The sequence below is a fragment of the Suncus etruscus genome, chromosome 15, assembly GCF_024139225.1.
Source record: "Suncus etruscus isolate mSunEtr1 chromosome 15, mSunEtr1.pri.cur, whole genome shotgun sequence".
Taxonomy (NCBI): Eukaryota; Metazoa; Chordata; class Mammalia; order Eulipotyphla; family Soricidae; genus Suncus; species Suncus etruscus.
Window position 1 is genome coordinate 25,019,439 of NC_064862.1, and position 12,659 is coordinate 25,032,097.

Sequence of the window (12,659 nt, forward strand, 5' to 3'; positions counted from 1 at the left end):
TACTTGGTGCTCATGTATTTTTTGTTTGTTTTTGGTTTTTTATTTGTTTATTTATTTTGGTTTTTGAGTCACACAAAGACACTCTCAGGGGTTACTCCTGACTCTATGCTCAGAAATTGTACTGGCAGTGTTGGGGGTGGGGTGGTGAGGAGAAACTCATCACCATTGGGGGAATAAGACAGTAAAAAATTCAGCAAGAAAGGTGTCCAGTATATGTGTGTGTGTTTGTGTGTGTGTGTGTGTGTGTGTGTGTGTGTGTGTGTATGTGCGTGGTAACTCTACAGGTGCTTAAGAGGTAGTTTTAGGGTGTTCCTTGCTTCAAGTAATACTGTTCTTCATTATTATTGAAGCCTCATTCCCCCATTCTGTTTAGGTAACTTGACCTTACTGCAAGACCCCGCCCATTCCTGGAAGGGGTCTTGGAAAAGGTAGATAAGGCTTTGACCAGAGGGGATTAGTGCCTTTTTGGAGGTCAAAGGGAAGATGGCTGACAAGAGTTAATATGCAGGGCAAGCTAAGAATGGCTGAATGCTTAAAAGGTTATGTTATAGGCCACACATGTGGTGGATGTTTCCTGAAGCCTGCCTGTGAGTGAGTTCAATACTGGTTGCTTTCCTGGACCTCAGACCGCCGGTTGATGGGGGATGAAGCCACGTGGCCATGGCCTAAGAATAAAGTCCTCCATCCTTCTCCATCTGGCAACCATCATTAATTATTATTTAATTACATAGTAATTATTTAATTCTAAAATTATTATTATTATTATTATTTGTTTGGGGGTTACACCTGATGGAGCTCAAGAGCTACTCCTGGCTCTGCACTCAGAAATTGCTCCAAGGTCAGGAAACTCTATGGGATACTGGAATTAAACTAGAGTCAGCGGTTGACCACATGCAACGCAAAAGCCTTACCTCTGTGCTATTTATCTGGCACCTTTTACCGCCTTTAATTAGAGTTCTACACCCCAACCTACAATCCTATCTTGACCCAGTCTACAATTTTGTTCTTCCTCTCATTTCAGAACTAGTTACCAGTGACATGTAGAGGTCATAAATGCTTTACTTTAATTGGGTAGGTCTGAATGGACACATCTCCAAAGAGGACTTTACAGGAAGTCAACAAGCATTGAGGGGAAGGGAAATATCACATCTTTCTGGGAATGGTCCCCACTTGTTGGTTTACTGGTCTCACCCTAGTCAATATTCATGCTCCACCCTAGTTCCCAGAGACTGGAACCAGTGTTGGGTTACTTGTCTCAGCCTCGTCAATATACATGCTCCGCCCCAGGGTGTGACCTGGAGATGGGACGATTGGACTATCCCCTACTTGGAATTCTGGTGACACCCTAGGGTGGGGCCTGTTTGCCAATAAAAGCAGGGGTCTGAAGAAGGCAGAGTCTACTCTTCAGCCTTCCTCCACTGAGCTGCCTTTCTTCTTAGGAGCAGAAAGCTTGGATGGTTGAATTCCTGAGTTGAGTGCTAAATTTGCTTAACCTCTGATCCATTTTCACTGTGTGGATTATTTCCTGCCTCAACGTTTGCTTCCAGACCTGGTTCTAACCTGATCTCCGTTTTGGAGCCTGAGGCTTGGCTGCACACCTTCAAGTGGAAGTATTGAGAGGACTAAAGACATCCTAAAATGGCAAACCACACCATGAAGGATGCTCGCAGCATTCATGGCACCAACCCTCAGTATCTGCTGGAGAAGATCATTCGAATGCGAATCTATGAGTCCAGGTACTGGAAAGAAGAGTGCTTTGGGCTCACAGCTGAACAGGTAGTTGATAAAGCCACGGAGTTAAGGTTTGTGGGTGGCATGTCTGGTGGCCACATCAAACCAGCTCCTTTCCTTTGCTTGACTCTGAAGATGCTACAACTCCAACCTGAGAAGGAAATCATTGTGGAGTTGATCCAAAATGAAGACTTCAAGTATGTCCGCCTGTTGGGTGCACTTTACCTCAGGCTGACAGGCACTGCCCTGGATTGTTACAAGTACTTGGAGCCTCTGTACAATGACTACAGAAAAATCAAGAGGCAGAACCCTAATGGGGAGTTGGAACTGATGCATGTGGACGAGTTTATTGACGAGTTGCTCCACAGTGAGAGGGTTTGTGATGTCCTTCTGCCACATCTCCAGAAACGTTCTTTACTAGAAGAAGCTGAGCAGTTGGAGCCTCGGGTTAGTGCTCTTGAAGACATGGATGATTAGAGTCCAGTGAGGAAGAAGAACACGAGAAGTGTGAAAGAGCTCGATCACCTGATCACTGTTCTTCATTATTATTGAAGCCTCATTCCCCCATTCTGTTTAGGTAACTTGACCTTACTGCAGGACCCCGCCCATTCCTGGAAGGGGTCTTGGAAAAGGTAGATAAGGCTTTGACCAGAGGGGATTAGTGCCTTTTTGGAGGTCAAAGGGAAGATGGCTGACAGGAGTTAATATGCAGGGCAAGCTAAGAATGGCTGAATGCTTAAAAGGTTATGTTATAGGCCACACATGTGGTGGATGTTTCCTGAAGCCTGCCTGTGAGTGAGTTCAATACTGGTTGCTTTCCTGGACCCCAGACCGTCGGTTGATGGGGGATGAAGCCACGTGGCCATGGCCTAAGAATAAAGTCCTCCATCCTTCTCCATCCGGCAACCATCATTAATTATTATTTAATTACATAGTAATTATTTAATTCTACAATTATTATTATTATTATTATTTGTTTGGGAGTTACACCTGATGGAGCTCAAGGGCTACTCCTGGCTCTGCACTCAGAAATTGCTCCAAGGGTAGGTCTGAATGGACACATCTCCAAAGAAGACTTTAGAGGAAGTCAACAAGCATTGAGGGGAAGGGAAATATCACATCTTTCTGGGAATGTAAAGTTGATCCAAAATGAAGACTTCAAGTATGTCCGCCTGTTGGGTGCACTTTACCTCAGGCTGACAGGCACTGCCCTGGATTGTTACAAGTACTTGGAGCCTCTGTACAATGACTACAGAAAAATCAAGAGGCAGAACCGTAACGGGGATTTGGAACTGATGCATGTCGATGAGTTTATTGACGAGTTGTTGCACAGTGAGAGGGTTTGTGATGTCCTTCTTCCACATCTCCAGAAACGTTCTGTACTAGAAGATGCTGAGCAGTTGGAGCCTCGGGTTAGTGCTCTTGAAGACATGGATGATTAGAGTCCAGTGAAGAGGAAGAACATGAGAAGTTGGAAAGAGCTCGATCACCTGATCACTGCCAGAGAAGCTCCCAAGACTTAGGCCAGCCCACGCATTGTCCCACACTGTGCTACAAAAGGCGGAGCAGATCACCTCCTAGATGGAGTCTCTCTCCCAAGAGGAGTCCCTCCCCTCAACAAACAAGACGTGGCAGCCAGAATCCAAGGCATCACCCTAGCAGCTCCCGACAGAGATGTCTTAGGCCTCTCTCCATGTTCTTAGGTCATCATTGTATTCACAGACATAGAAACCACTCAAAGGCTCCTGAAAGATCCAAGAAAAGCCACAAGAAGCGTGGAAGATGGAATGAATAATGGATTCATTTTGGTTTGAGTCCAAATGACTTATGAAGTTAAGGCATTGTTCTATATGGAAGAACTAAGAACTCTTCCTGCAGCTACATATTTTACCAAGTTTTTCACTTGTTTTCTTGAAGTGACAGAGGTGTTGAGGTTATTATTTTGTGGATTCTTAGACACCACCCAGCAATGATCACAGTTTATTAATAGCTCTGCACTCAGGGATCACTCCTGGCTGAGATTAGGGGACCAATGTGATGCCAGGAATTGATCCCTGGCTTGCTTCATGCAAAGAAATATGACGCTGTATCCCTCTGGTCCTTGGTGCTCATGTATTTTTTGTTTGTTTTTGAGTTTGTATTTGTTTATTTATTTTGGTTTTTGAGTCACACCCAGACACTCTCAGGGGTTACTCCTGACTCTATGCTCAGAAATTGTACTGGCAGTCTCGGGGGTGGGGGGTGGGGGGTGTGGGGAGTCTCAGCGGCATTGGGGGAATAAGACAGTAAAAAATTCAGCAAGAAATGTCTCCAGTATATGTGTGTGTGTGTGAGTGTGTGTGTGTGTGAGTGTGTGTGTGTGTGTGTGTGTGGTAACTCTACAGGTGCTTAAGAGGTAGTTGTAGGGTGTTCCTTGCTTCAAGTAGTATTGTACTTCATTATTATTGAAGCCTCATCCCCCCATTCTTTCTATGTAACTTGACCTTACCTGCAAGACCCCGTCCATTCCTGGAAGGGGCCTTGGAAAAGGTAGCTAAGACTACATGTGTTTCACAGTCAGTCTGGCCTGGATTATTTCTTGTGTGACCCGATTCAGACTCCTTCACCAGGGATTGCAGCTACAGTGTTTGGGTGATTTTACAGCTGATCACTTATTTCCTAGACCACTGTGATTTTACAGTCTCCCTGAAGTAAGCAAAGTACTTGTGTCAATTCCACTTATTACTGGACCTGCTTTTTTCTTTCAACCTGAGTTCCTTTCAAGTCTGTTTACCAGACCATATTCATAAAGCTCTTTGTGATACACCTATTAATATCCTTGGCAGAAAGTAATGCTAAGACTGGTATATAGTATTGCAGCAACTACAAAAGCATGTAAACATGTCTAATCGTACAATCATACCGAAAGTAGAGTTTACTCATTCTCCTGGCCTCAGTTTATGTGTTCATAGGTAGAAGGCATACTGGACACCAGCAATTCATATCACATAAATTATACCACACCATAAATTTCATGAGAGGTGCAGAATTTTATTACAGGTTCCATAATAATATATTTCTGTACATATACATATTCATATATATGCAATTTGTTAAACTCTCGATTCTCCGTTCAATATATGTACGTCCCATTTGAAGAGAAAAACATCAATCATTGACCAAAATCAAATAAATTCAGAAGCTATGGTCTCTTACTCTACTTACAAACATTTCATGTTAAAATTATCAACATCTCCAGCCTTTGCCATTGTTGGGAGTCACATCATGCTGTGCCCTGGGGCTACTTCCTGACTCCTCCCCCTTGGAGGCTGGGCTCAGGAGTGGGTGGGTGGGGGAAATCCTCAAAGAACTCCCACTTCCTGCTCCAGGGACCTATTTAATCCCAGCTCTGCTCTTGGGCTTCCATCTGTTTTCTGCAGGATCTAGGTGACTGGAAACCCAGCGCTGGTGTTTAAGAAAGGAGCTGAAGAATCTCATTGTGGGCCTCAGGGTGCCAAGGGCGAACTCAGAGGCACATTGGAAGCGGATCTCCATCACTTCACAGCACCTTGCAGGGCCAGCAGAAGGATGTACAGAATGGCTGAGGCGAAAAGGCTAAAGCTCAGTAACACGGTGCTGCCATCTGAGTCCATGAAGGTGGTGGCGGAGTCCATGGGCATCAACCAGATCCCAGAGAATGCATGCCAGCTGCTGACAGAGGAGGTCAGCTACCACATCAAAGAGATCGCCCAGGAGGCCCTGAAGTTCATGCAGATGGGGAAGCGGAGGAAGCTGACCACTGGCGACATGGACTACGCCTTCAAGTTGAAGAATGTGGAGCCCCTGTATGGATTCCAGGCCCAGGAGTTCATTCCCTTCCACTCCGCCTCTGGTGGGGGCCAGGAGCTCTACTTCTATGAGGACAAGGAGGTGGATCTGAGTGACATTATCAACACCCCTCTGCACAGAGTGCCCCTGGACGTCTGCCTCAAGGCGCACTGGTTGATCATTGAAGGCTGTCAGCCCGCCATTCCCGAGAACCCACCTCCAGCTCCTAAGGAGCAGCAGAAGGTCAAGGCCATGCAACCTTGAACACAGCCAAGCCGGGCCAGGAGGATGATGGCTTCCTGAAAGGAAAAGGGGTTGCCCTGGCTGCTAGCAAGGGGAAGAAACAGAAGGTGCTGGCCTTTCTGGATGGCACCCCCTTTCGGCTCAAGCCCCGCAGTATCCATGAACTATCAGTGGAGCAGCAACTCTACTACAGGGCAATCACTGAGGCCTGTGTAGGCTCCTGTGAAGCCAAGAGAGTGCAAGCTCTCCAGAGCATCGCCACAGACCCTGGGCTATCCCAGATGCTGCCCTGGTTCAGCACCTTCATCTCGGAGGGGGTCCGTGTGAACGTGGTGCACAACAACCTAGCCCTGCTCATCTACCTGATGCGCATGGTCAAGGCGCTCATGGACAACCCAACACTGTACCTGGAGAAATATGCGCACGAGCTACTCCCAGCTGTGTTGACATGCACCGTTAGCAAACAGCTGTGTCTGCGGCCAGATGTGGACAACCACTGGGCACTGCGTGATTTTGCTGCCCGCCTGGTGGCCCAGATCTGCAAGCACTTCAGCACAACCACCAACAATATCCAGGCCCGCATCACCAAGATCTTCGCCGAGAGTTGCATGGATGAGAAGAACCCCTGGACCACGCGCTATGGCTCCATTGCAGGCTTGGCTGAGCTGGGACATGATGTCATCAAGTCCCTGATCCTGCCACGGCTACAGCAGGAGGGTGAGCGGATCCAAGCCGTGCTTGATTGCCCATCGCTCAGCCACATGGACCGCATAGGTGCCGAACACGTGCAGAACCTGCTGCTGAAACATTGTGCCCCGGTCCTAGCCAAGATGCGACTGCCACCTGACAATCAGGACACCTACCACACCGAGTTCGGATCCCTGGGAGCTGTCCTCTGCTCACATGTGGTGAAAGCACGGGCCCAGGCCATGCTGCAGGCCCAGCAAGTCCACAAGGCCACACTGACCATCACGCAGCCGCAGCCCACACTCACCCCCTCACAGGCCCCACAGTCTGTTCCTCACACTCCTGCTTTGCTCAAGGTGCCTGGTTCTGTCCTGATGCCTATGCAGACCCTGGTGTCTTCACGATCCCCTGCCCCACCACAGCCATCCCCTCCTCCCACCAAGTTCCTGATAAAGTCGTCATCCTCCTCCAACAGTGCCTCATCCACCCAGCAGGTCCTGTCCCTCAGCACCTCGGTGCCTAGCTCCAGCTCCACCACTATGTCCCGAATCACCACCACAGTCCCCAGCATGCAGCCCAGGGTCAAGGTAGTCTCCACTCCTCCCAAAGCGCCCACAACCACCTTAGCCTCTGGACCTGGCAGTGTCCAGAAGTACATCGTGGTCTCATTTCCCCCAACTGGAAAAAGCAAAGTTCGGCCCACCTCAAACCTGTCTCCGCTGGGGGGTAGCAACCTCTGTGGGAAGAAACAAGAGGCTGGGGAGAAACCCCCAATACACCTTGGGACCCCAAAGGACAATGGCTCTTAAGCCCTGGGGTCCAGCTTTCAGCTTTCTGCCAAATGCACCTTGAAATGAGGGTAAGAGACGGATGGCAGAATTACCTTCCTTTTTTTTTTTTTTTTTTTTTGGCCACACCCAGCAGTGCTCAGGGGTTACTCCTGGCTATCTGCTCAGAAATAGCTCCTGGCAAGCATGGGGACCATATGGGACGCCCAGATTCGAACCAACGACCTTAGATCCTGGGATCAGCTGCTTGCAAGGCAAACGCTGCTGTGCTATCTCTCTGGCCCCAGAATTACTTTCTTTTAGACAATTACAGCTTGTTTCTCTGTATTAAAACGTTTGAGTTTTAATACTAGCTCTTTCTGCTGCAAGGCCACCAGGGATCCATGTGTGTTTTGGTCCTTGCTTGTATGTTTTGTTGTTGTTGTTGTTGTTTTTAATTTGTGGGGTTTTTTTTGGATTTTTTTTCTTTTTTTCTTCTATTCTTCTAAATTGATGTTTATAAACTCTAGAAGGATTCCTCCCAGCATTTTTTTTCTTTCTCTTTCTTTTCTTATTCTCACAGAACCACCGAAATTGAATCATTTTGTTCTCCCTCATAACTTGAGGGGAAAAATAAATGGTACCAAGAACAACCAGTCATAAGAACATAGAGTGGAAATAAAAACATTATCAGACTTAAGCAACAATCCCAGTCAACAACACCAGCATCAATACCCAATTGATTTGCAGCACCTGTAAATACCCAATCTACCACAACCTGTACACAAAAGAGAAGTTTTACTCTAGCAGTTTATGGGACAAAGGTCAGAGGTCTGGGATACATGCTGGGAACAGAGGTGGAGGGAGGTCAACACTGGTAATGGGAATGGTCCAAATTCTTTGTCACTATTTACCTTAAATACGACTGTGAAAGACTTGTCATTCACTTTGATCGTAATTAAAATTATTTAACAAAATCCTTTGACTTTTTAGTATTAGCTGTTTCTGCTGTTAGGCCCCCAGGTTCCTACCCTACCTGTTCCTTATTGAAAACCAGGTCTTTGGGAAAACTCTAGTCTTATCACAGTTCTGTTAGGCCTCAGGCCTCAGGCAGCTCTTGACAAGGTTGGGTAGAACTATTTGCATTTGACCAAGGTACCCTTTGTCTGAGTTTCAGGGAAAGATGAGGAAACTTTGTGCCACGAGTTAGTTGATTTTCCCCAGCACAGGAGGGTTGAGAAGGGAGTGCCAGGCTGCCAGGATGTCAGCTAGAAATTAGACCCCAATCCAGCCACATGCCTTCTCAAGTCAAGTTGAGGCTCAGCTTGGTTATGGAGCATGGGCAGTCACACCAGAGACCTTGAGTAATGTATGTTCTTAGCAAGGAGTGGGATGTTGGGGAATGTAGGGGAAGTTGCATCTTATGGCCCCAGGACCCACTCTTCCCCAATGTTGTGGAGATATAAGGAGCAAGCATCAGGCAGCTGGTGGAGGGGGGTGTGGCGTCCTCATGTCTGTGCATTTGATTTCCACTTGGCTCCAAGGGACACCTGGATTAACACTGCCTGTGAAGAGGAACTTATTTTCTCTCATCAACTCTCCACCCTAACCCAGGTCCTGGACCCCACCCTCAGGGTCCCAGTTCATGCCTGAATGAAAAAAATCTGTGTTGGACGTTGTAGAACGTTCTCAGTGCACCTTGATGGAAGGGAATGAAAAGAAAGAGGAAGTTGGGCGCGAGCGGCTCGAAAAAGGCATGAAATAAGTATCGAGCTCCTGGATGAGCAGCTTCTCAAGCAAGGTTGAACTTCTAGTGGATGTTTCTGTGCCTAGAGATGGAAGTGTTCACAGCAGGTGGGAGCAGGTGAGGCTGGGGGTAGGGGCTAGAAAGGAACCTCCATTTACAAAATCCTGGGCACCTTCTGGCAAGAAGAGAGGAGTCAGGGTGCAGAGGTATTTCCTGGGCATTCTCTGGCCATGTCACATTTGTCTGAATGACCTTGAATTTCCAGCAGCTCTGGGACAATGAAGCAGACTGTTTCTCAGAACCCAGCACCCAGCCAGGTACTGGCACTCTGGCTTGGTGACACCCAAATTCTGCTAGCAGATTTCACAATCATCAGGTTATCCATGGGTGTGAAGGGCTCTTTGATATTTGGGGTGTTTCAACCAATGGCAAGAGGCATTGTGCTGTTCTTGAGAATCATTCTTTCTGCACAACGAAAAACAATAAACATGGGGCCCAGAGTTATACTACAGTGGCTAAGACATTTGTCTTGCATGAGGCTAACTTGGACTTGATTCCCGAGATCCCATATGGTCCCCCAAGTCTGCCAGCAGTAATTTCTGAGTCCAGAGCCAGAAATACCTTGAGCACTGCTGGGTATGTCCACCAAACCAAAACCAACACACAAAACCAAAACCAAACAACAAAACCAACAAACAACCAAAATCAATCCTTAGTTGGCAATCTTTTGTAGACATGGAGCTTATAAACTCCCATATGATCCAACTATACAACTCCTAGGAGTAAATTCAGACTGCAGTGCCAGGAGTAACCTCAGAGCACAGTTGAATGTGGACACAAAACCAAACCAAAGCTGTCCAGTGAACAAAGACATCTACTTTGGTGTCATTTATGTGTATAAATCCTTAACCATTGCAGACATTGAACGATTTAAACAGTGCCCAGTACTTGGATTGCCAGCACCAGCTTTTCTACCTGACTCAGTGCTTGTGGCACAGGGGTAACTTTGGTTGAACCATTTTAAGACTGAATTGGCAGAGATGGAAGCTGGACTATCAAGTTTCCTCCACTTGTGCCTCCGGGATTAATTGAATCCCAGCCCTGCATTTGGAATTCCTTCTGTGTATTCTGCAAAATCAAGGTGACTGGTGCTTCTCGAGGGGGAAAAGTCTAAAGTCAAAAGAAGCCGAAAAGCAAGATGGCTTGGGGGTAATTGAACACAATTTGGTTGAGTTCGATCAGAACCTGAGAAAAGCTGAAATAGAGTCTCTCAAGGAAAAGAGGAAGGTGGAGTACCTCTGGCCCATATTTTGGGTCCACCACCAGAAAACATGCTATTTATTTGACCTCTTCTACAAGAAGAAAGCCATTGGCAGAAAGATGTACCAGTTCTGCCTCCAAGAAGGCTATGGGGACAAGAATCTCATTGCCAAATGGAAGAAACAAGGCTATGAGAACCATGAGTCTGCATCCAGACTCATGACACCAACTTCAGCACCAATAGCATTTGTCATGTTCCCAAGAGCAAGCTGGAAGTGGGCCAAACCATCGAGTGCAAGCACTGTGGCTGCTGGGGCTGCTCTTTTTGAGATCCAACCCACCAACCCTACCCCCATCTCCGTGGACTTGAATTTGGCCTTTTCTACTGATACCTCTCAGTGTTCAGTGCTACTCCCAGAGCAGGGGCCAAGGCTTTTACTGGGGAGGGTTCAGAATCTCAGAATTTATTGTGGTTGTAGCAATAAGCCCGATAAACCCTGCTAAAAGAAGCTCATCATTACCCAGACTGGCATCCTTTGTGTATCAATTGTTCAAGATGATCGTTTTCTAATTTTCAACCACCATGTATCTCTGGAGGACTACGAAATCCATAATGGGATAATTTAGAGCTTTACCAATAAAAGCACAATTTCTTCCTCCCTGGCAATCCCTTCTTCACACCCTCATTTAGCTTTCCTCACTCTGGTATATCACCTGCTTTTATTTGGGGGGGATCACACCTGGTGATGCTCAGGGATTACTCCTGGCTATGCACTCAGAGATTGCTCCTGGCTTTGGGGACCATACAGGACTCTGAGGGAATCAAACCGAGGTCCATCATAGGCTAGTGTGTGATAGGCAGATTCCTTTCTGCTTGCACCACTGCTCCACCCCCAATATATCGTCTTCTTTTAAAAATAAAACAAAAACTCATGGTAAAAAAAATAGAAGCCAACATGCCCACAAGGCCCACACTTTTTTGGGGGTGCAGGGGACCATATGGGATGCCAGTGGGGAAACATATCATACTCGGTAGGCATCATGTCTTTTTGTCCCCACCTCCATTGGTCGGCTTTTTTTTTTAAACCAGCAACATTGTAAACTTGATCACCACCCACATCAGAACTCACAATCCACTCCGTGAGACCCACCCTGCCTTGCCCTGTCCCTGCCTAACAGTCACCTGAAGCACACCACCCTGGTCTGGAGGAGACTTGGGGTTCTTGTTAGGGAGTCATTGGCAGCTGTCAGTCTATCTAAGAACTCAAGTGAGCCTTTCTGCTGAATGCTCCAGTGCCATGGAGGAAGTTTGGTCTCCTAAATTAACTGGAATTGATTCTCCCTAAAACACTCACACCTCCATTTCTAAACAAATATGAGCCTTCAATCTGCTCTTCAAGGTCAGAACGTTCCAGGAATGCAAAGCGCTATTATGAGGATCTGCAGCTGTTTTGAACTCTAGGTTCAAGTGCCTAGATTGGGATTTGAGATCCTCAAAAGCCACCTTTCTAGATTCCTTTTATTGTGTGTGTGTGTGTGTGTGTGTGTGTGTGTGTGTGTGTGTGTGTATGTGTATGTGTGAGTCACACCTGGTGGCAATGAAAAGGTACTCCTGGCTCTATGCTCTGAAATCTCTTCAGGCAAGTTCAGGGGACCATATCAGATGATGGGGTTTGAACCACAGTATTCCTGCATGCAAGGCAAACATCCTATCTCCATGCTATATCTACAGTCCCACGTGTTTAGATTCTTTTTTTTTTTTTTTTTTTTTTTTTGGTTTTTGGGCTACACCCGGTGATGCTCAGGGGTTACTCCTGGCTATGTGCTCAGAAGTAGCTCCTGGCTTGGGGGACCATATGGGACACCGGGTGATCGAACCGCGGTCCGTCCTAGGCTAGCGCTGGCAAGGCACGCACCTTACCTCTAGCGCCACCACCGGCCCGTGTTTAGATTCTTAATGGTGGCCGTGGTAGAGAAAAAACCAGGTGGCAATGTGTGATGTGTCTGTCCTGGATCTCAGTGTTCAGCATGGGCCCTGAGAAAAACACCAAGCTGTTCCTGAAGTTCCTCTCTGAGCACTTGCTATTTAAGACCCTTTCAAGAGTGCTATTCTCCCATGCAGAAAGTTCTCAGAAAATCTTCAAGGATCAAGATATTACTCAGGTTTTTTTGTGTGTGTGTCACCCCCAGGGCACAGAGGTTCCTTTTGGCTCTGTGCTCAGAAATCCCTCCTGACAAACTGGGAGAATCATATGGGAAGCCAGTGGTCCAATCCAGGTTGGCCATGGGCATGGCAAGTGCTGTACCTACCGCCTATGACATCCTGGTAGCCCCCCAGGTTCATGGAGGAACAAACACAGGAAAAGAACCTTTTGGGAATCAGAAAATTCTAGGGAGCCTGGCAGCACCCTTGGAGA

The 12,659-nt window shown here is 47.0% G+C and overlaps 3 protein-coding genes and 2 pseudogenes across 3 annotated transcripts in view; 4 read left to right on the forward strand and 1 right to left on the reverse strand.

Annotated features, from left to right (window-relative positions):
• LOC126029762 (pre-mRNA-splicing factor 38A-like) overlaps positions 1–12,659 on the reverse strand; it is a 248,947-nt pseudogene that overhangs the window by 46,064 nt on the left and 190,224 nt on the right.
• Positions 1–12,659, forward strand: part of LOC126031300 (transcription initiation factor TFIID subunit 6-like) — a 174,270-nt gene that overhangs the window by 37,266 nt on the left and 124,345 nt on the right.
• On the forward strand, positions 1,639–3,526 carry LOC126030635 (pre-mRNA-splicing factor 38A-like). The gene is given in 2 exon segments (XM_049788859.1): positions 1,639–2,209; positions 3,174–3,526. Coding segments are annotated over 2 exon segments (924 nt in total).
• On the forward strand, positions 5,308–7,277 carry LOC126030576 (transcription initiation factor TFIID subunit 6-like). Its single transcript, XM_049788795.1, is given in 2 exon segments — positions 5,308–5,797; positions 5,800–7,277. Coding segments are annotated over 2 exon segments (1,968 nt in total).
• On the forward strand, positions 9,261–10,571 carry LOC126031304 (protein BUD31 homolog; annotated as a pseudogene).